Source organism: Chiloscyllium plagiosum, chromosome 12, assembly GCF_004010195.1.
Source record: "Chiloscyllium plagiosum isolate BGI_BamShark_2017 chromosome 12, ASM401019v2, whole genome shotgun sequence".
NCBI lineage: Eukaryota > Metazoa > Chordata > Chondrichthyes > Orectolobiformes > Hemiscylliidae > Chiloscyllium > Chiloscyllium plagiosum.
In genome coordinates this window covers 2,052,438-2,059,306 of record NC_057721.1, presented here as the reverse complement: position 1 = coordinate 2,059,306, position 6,869 = coordinate 2,052,438, and the positions used below count along the sequence as shown (strand labels likewise).

Here is a 6,869-nt window from a genome sequence, read left to right as displayed (position 1 = left end):
CTGTAGTGGCCTGTATATTGGGTCCAGGTCGATGTGTTTGTTGATGGGGTTTGTGGATGAGTGCCTGCTATATAGGACAAACAGGAAGACAGCTAACGATCCGCATCCATGAACATCAACTAGCCATGAAACGACACGGCCAGCTATCCCTAGTAGCCACACACGCAGACGACAAGCAGCATGAATTCGACTGGGACACTACCATTATAGGGCAAGCCAAACAGAGAACAGCCAGGGAATTCCTAGAAGCTTGGCACTCATCCACAAACTCCATCAACAAACACATCGACCTGGGCCCAATATACCGGCCACTACAGCGGACAGCTGAAACTGACAACCGGAAGCGGCAGGGACAGGCCACTATAAATGCCGGAGGAAACACCACAGAAGCACTTCACAGGAGGCTCCCAAGCACTGAGGATGTCACCTAGACAGGGGACGAAACGTTTGCAACAAAAACTTCCAGCTCGGCGAACAGAACCACAATAACGAGCACCCGAGCTGCAAATCTTCACCCAAACTTGGACAAATCTGTTAACTTGGATTAAAATAATCTTTAGTTTTAATTGAAGGTGAATCTACTATTGACTATTAACTTCTTAAAAAGATCTTTTCAGTAAACCAGCAGTTCAGGCTGTTCAGCAAATCCAATTCTGTCTACCTCTCCTATTGAGGCCCTCAATAACATCACTTCCTGTTCTCAATAACATCAGTTCCCCCCACATCTGCCAATTGACTGACTGGTTAAAATTCCCCATTCCGTACTGACTTGTCCAACTCAGCTACTGCTCACCTACCATCTCCCCACCCCATAAGGAGCAACTTTTCTGAAGAAGATCCATCAGCCGACGTCCTGTCAACCAAGGCACAGGGGAAAGAGCAAATGTCTCACAAGTTTCCTGTGACAGCCCCATCTGGTGAATAGCATGGTGGTCCTTGTTAAACAGTTTCATGACCAGCCAGGAGTCCTGTGTGGCCAAACTCCATGACAGGGCCCTGTACAAACTGGTGGATAAATGGAAATGATGCTTCCGTATTCCCAAAGACTGACCCCTCTCTGGACTGAAGGGATGGGGAGGCAAATCACCTTCAACTCAGCAATTGAGGAGGCAATTCTTTGTCTCTGAAGATGTGCATTCACAAAATCAATCACCTTAACACATGTCGTATTAACTGTAATCACTACATAGGAGACTGCTTCACTGGAGCCAAGCTTGGCTTCATGCCACTGCCCAAAGGGTGAAGGATACACATCAATATCCCCATGGTGGACCACTCTACGCTGACTGGTTCACTTCCTGACCCCTCACAGTCAGGACCGTGTTAGGTATGCGATTGAACTCTCACCTCTCCCTGATATTGTACAGCTGCGCCAACACCCAAAGCCGATCGCCATCTAAGGCAGACCCTTTGATTAGTCTCCCTGGAGACAAAATTCACTGAGACTGCAGTGTGTGACAACTCACCATCACCTCCCTCCCCTGCAACTTGTGAGGGATGGAGGCAGCAAGATCTCAGGAACTCACCCACAGAACCTGCAGATTTGAGGGAAGGGCACCGATGACTGTCACAAGAAACCTTATGGCCCATTCATAATGCCCCACTGTGCACTGTGGATCTCTCTGGCTGCTTGAGTACACAGAATAGTGGGAGCTCCACACCTTGGCTGCTATCCCTTCTGAACAGACATGATGTACAGAGTTTGTTCACATTCTTTCATAGATTACAAGGTTTTTAATTTTTAGGGCTCTTTTTGAGATTCTCGAGGGCTTTTGATTTCCGGGGTTCCATTTTGGTTTTCGAGGGCTCATTTTCCATTCTCAGTAACTCATTTATTAGCTGATACAGTCAGGTAGTAAGATTATCTATTGTGTCTGTGTTGATCTCTGGGCCAGTGTTTATTGCCCACTCCTAGTTGTCCTTGAGAAGGTGATGGTGAGCTGAGGAGAAAGTGAGGTCTGCAGACGCTGGAGATCAAAGCTGAAACTTTATTGCTGGAACAGCACAGCAGGTCAGGCAGCATCTAGGGAACAGAAGATTCGACGTTTCGGGCACATGCCCTTCTTCAGGAAGAAGGGCATGTGCCCGAAACGTCGAATCTTCTGTTCCCTAGATGCTGCCTGACCTGCTGTGCTGTTCCAGCAATAAAGTTTCAGCTGATGGTGAGCTGATGCAGCCTGCTGTAGGTAGACGCATGATGCCTTGATGGGCAGGATTCCAGAATTTTGACTCCGGAATGGCGACATATTTCTGAGTCAGGATAATGACTGGCTTGGGGAGGATCTTGCAGCTGGTGGTGTTCCATGTATCTGCTGCTCTTATCCTTTCAGAGTAGTGGTCATGGCTTTGGAAGGTGCGGTCTAAGGAACCTTGATAATTAGCTTGTCCAACTTACCCATGGCTCCATATAGCATTTCAAGAGGGTCAGTCATGGGCCTTTGAATCGAGGAGCAAAAAACATATTGCAAACTTTTGACATTTGCAAAAGCATCTTTTAGCAAACTTGCCCATCATTTTTGAGGCTGGAAGACAGAAGATAACTGCTTTTTTTTTAATACAGGGAAATGTGTTCAGAATGAGACTGTAGCATTTTTCAATAGTACATCCATTTAATTTTTCCCTTGCCTCTGGTCATCAGTGTAACACTCTGACTATGAGTTCAACTACTTATGGATTCAAGTCCCACTCCCAGGGTTGATCAGGCAGTCAAGGGTGACATTTCACTCCAGTTCAGAGGTGTCAAAAGGTGTCATCTTTTAAATGGAACATTCACCTGGTGTCCTGGCAAATATGTATTCCCTGAGCAGTATCTAAAATAGATTCGCTAATTGCTTGTACGTTCAGGCTTGGGTGCAGCCTGGTCCTGTATCTCTTGCATTAGAGCAGCCACTCTTCAAATCTCTCAGCCTCGAGGCCCCTATCTCCATCTCATGGTTATAATAGGTACAGGATAAATACAAAGATTTTGTTTTGTAAAAATGAGTCCTCTGTACAATTGTATATTTTGACAAAGGCTTCAGATATTGCAAGTTGCTTTTAACCTTGTTTTTTTTTTGGCCCTTACATTTTTTTATCCTTCCACATGTATCTGGTCATTCTGTTTTCAAACATTTTTCACCCAACCATTTTAGGAAGAAATAAACCAGCTGAGAAATAGTCAACTGTTTATCAACTGCACGTAGGGAATCCTGCTTGGGCTTCACCAAATGGTAGACTTTTTATTAAGCGTAGTGTCACCTTTAACAAGGTGTGGCCTCGGAGCTGACCCAGGAAGTGAATGTGATGCAGACAGGATATTTTGTAGGCAATGTTCTGTTTGCTGTGAGCTTGAACATATTATCTTTCATTTCAAAAGAGCTGCCGGACTCTGGAGGACAGGAGGAAACAGCAAAAAGAAGGTTTATACGTCAGTGACACTGTGCCAAGGAAAAAAATAGGCTCAACTACTGCATCTAAGTACAGTAGCTCAACTCTGGGCCACAGTTCAACCCCTAAGGTCAGTCTATGAATGGAATAACTGCTAACAAATAGGGCACTGTCCATGTGTAAGCTCAATCACATCGATAGTCTCCACCATGATCCCTTCTCTAAAGCTATGATGTTTCCTCTGGTAACATGAACCCCGAGACTGGGTTCTTACTGAGAGCAAATATCCGAAGATTTATTCATAGAATTGTATTGAGTTGCTCGATCACAGATATTGGTGTAGGATGCGAACAAGTTGGTTGACTAACTGACTCTCCTGATGGATTATGGAGCGTAACAGGAGCTATTCAAGATGGCGCTAATACCTTTATTCAGCAATATCAGTTGGCATGTTGCCACACTAATGTCATCACTTAGCTTGTCTGATTGTAGGTGCATGCAATATCACAACATCCGCCCTTCAGGGCATTGAATGTCTCCCATGAGAAGCGTGTACTAGAGTACAGATCAGAAATAGCAAACACATATTTACACACATTATCTTTACACATTGGGATAATGTTTTGGCAGACATACGATGTGACCAGATCAAGTTCTTGCACAGTTCTCAGGATGTGGTTGCACAGTTCGCTGCTATGTGCTTATAGGAGAAAGTGAGGACTGCAGATGCTGGAGATCAGAGCTTAAAAATGTGTTGCTGGAAAAACGCAGCAGGTCAGGCAGCATCAAAGGAGCAGGAGAATCGGCATAGGCCCTTCTTCAGGAATGAGGAGGGTGTGCCAAGCAGGCTAAGATAAAAGGTAGGGAGGAGGGACTTGGGGGAGGGGCGTTGGGAATACGATAGGTGGAAGGAGGTTAAGGTGAGGGTGATAGGCCGGAGAGGGGGTGGGGGCGGAGAGGTCGGGAAGAAGACCCATTACTGCTTGCCTGTAAACCTGTAAACCGTTATGGTTTACCTGTTACGGCTCTGTCACAACTCCTTGCTGGAAGTCGAACCCCAATATTCCCAGAGTGGCCACTAACCTTCGGAATAAGAAGTCTGAGAAGCACAGTCCAGATCACAGATGATTTCTGTCAGCTTTCTTTCAATTCTTTCCAGTTCTTCATTAATGAGCTAAGGTAGTGGCTGTACCAATTCTTGGTTTTTAATTCGCTGGTTGATGATTTCAGTGACTCTGAAGGTGGTTTTCTTCTGTCAACAGAGGCTTTGCAAAGAGGGCAAACTACAGAGAAAGGTGAGGGAGAGTAGCTGGCTACCAGGGCTTTTCCTTTAGGAGAGAGAGAGAGAGAGACACGATACATACATGAGTTCTCTTCAAAGGCTGCATGTTTCTCTTGTATTGACTACACACGAGGCTGTAGCCACCTGTCCTGAGGAAGAGTCACCGGACCCAAAATGTTAACTCTGGCTTCCCTTCACAGATGCGGCCAGACCTGTTGAGCTCTTCCAGCAACTTCTGTTTTTGTTGCTGTAGCCACCTGATCAAGAACTAATCAAGTTGTTATTATTCTGATCTCACCTAAGCCAACACCAACTGGCCCTGATTGAAAAGTCAATGAAAAGAGTGTCTCTGGGCAAAATTGCCTTGTAAACAACAGGAATTGTTCTTTTGTTTGGAATTCTCCCTCACTACATCGTAGATACGACTCCCAATGTATCCCAGTCCAGTAACTCAATATTTAAACTCCGAATGTTGTCTTCCACAGTTTACTTGGTTTAAAGCACTGTTTTCCGTTGCATCTTAGAACATGATCATTGATCGAAGTAATGTCTTATGATTTGGGGCGAGCACATTTTCTGAGGGCTTTGCCATGTATCCAAGAGCTGGTATTTATTGTCATGTTGTGACCTGGGTGAAGCTGAGGTAATTGTCTTTATGCTCTGCGGTCAGGTTCTGGCATTATTCTTCCCTTTCTCTCCAGTGAGGAGGAACTGGGTGCCTCTGGTTGAGTAGGAAGCGTATGAGGTGAACGTACCGATACAGACTTGTCTTCCAGACGTAAGGGTTGCAAGTGAGTGTAGGCTGTGAGGTGTAGCTCATGAACTCAACATGGCAATACTGAAGTTTTGATAAGTTACCTTACGCTTCATGAGCATTGCTTTAATTGTGTGCCACAGTATTCTCAACCAGACTGTTGGATTGTGGATAATGCAGGGAGGGGGTGATGTGCTGGACTGGCTACATTCTGGAATGGTGTGCAGACATACTGAAGACTATTGTCTGACATGATTTGCTGTGGGATGCAAACATTACTGAAGATAGCAGTTAACATGTCAACAATTGTGGGAGTGGTATTGTCCTTAGATTTCCTGCTGAAAGGAAACTTGGTAATCAGTCATCCACATATAATCTTGGTCATGGACTTGGAATAGCTCTGTAAAAATCTTGGAGCCCAGTTCAGAGGGAATTTAGTACAACATAAGTAGTTCATTACACTGCTGGGAATCTTGATGTTAATATGCCTCCCACAGTTGTATCAATTTATTTGTGAATTTGTTGATGCCAGGCCAACAGACAGATTCACTTAGTAATCTTTTGGTTTTCTCTGCTCCTATGTGACAAATGTGGAGATGGTTCAACGTATCTTGACGGAAGATTTTTGGAATCAATTTGTTTGCCCTTAAAAATACATTTCCCAATCGGCCTCCCTCTTCCTAATATGGGCCAAGAGAGACATACTGTTTTGGGAAGCTGCTTAATGTCCTTCCTGATGATAATCCATTTCAGCTCCCGTGGTTGGTTATTGTCAGATGTAACATGTTGAATTTGTGACCAGTATGGAGAGGTCACTGAGAAGGCTGCCTTTCTCTTCATAGTCAGTGACGTCCACTGATCCAATTTTTATTCTTGGCTGGGTCTGGGAGCTGACTCAGAGCGTGTAACGTTATCATCTAGGATCTCCCTTTGTGCTGGATGTCTCAGTCATTGCCTTGGATTTTGGTCAGTTGGGCAACAAAGTGTATGCTTAAGACCTTTATGTGCATTGCTGTATTCCAAACATCAATGCCAGAGTCTCCTTTTCGATACTTGAGTAGTTGGCCCGGGCCATCGTAAAGACTTTGGATCCAAATGTGATGTCCTTATTATTCAAAGGAGGGGACGGCATAGTCCAGGGATGGTAATCCAGAGCCCCGGGCTGAATCCTGAGGACAATGGGTTTGAATCCCATCTTGGCAGACGATAACATTCCAATTCAGTAAAAAAAAATCTAAAATTTCAAAACTGCTCGTCCAATGCTGACCAAGTACCTGTTGTTGTAAAGTTGAAACTTTATTGCTGGAACAGCACAGCAGGTCAGGGAACAGGAGATTCGACGTTTCGGGCACAGGCCCTTCTTCAGGAATGAGCAGAGAGTGTTCAGCAGGAGAAGATAAAAGGTAGGGAGGAGGGACATGGAGGAGGGGCGTTGGAAATGTGATAGATGGAAAGAGGTCAAGGTGA

General features: G+C 44.9%; 1 protein-coding gene across 1 annotated transcript in view; it reads left to right on the top strand.

Annotated features, from left to right (window-relative positions):
• LOC122555472 (pleckstrin homology-like domain family B member 2) overlaps window positions 1–6,869 on the top strand; it is a 213,905-nt gene that overhangs the window by 108,769 nt on the left and 98,267 nt on the right. Inside the window, exon 15 of the mRNA XM_043701499.1 lies at window positions 3,356–3,496. Within this exon, the coding sequence (XP_043557434.1) occupies window positions 3,356–3,496 (141 nt within the window). The remainder of the gene's footprint in view (window positions 1–3,355; window positions 3,497–6,869) is intronic.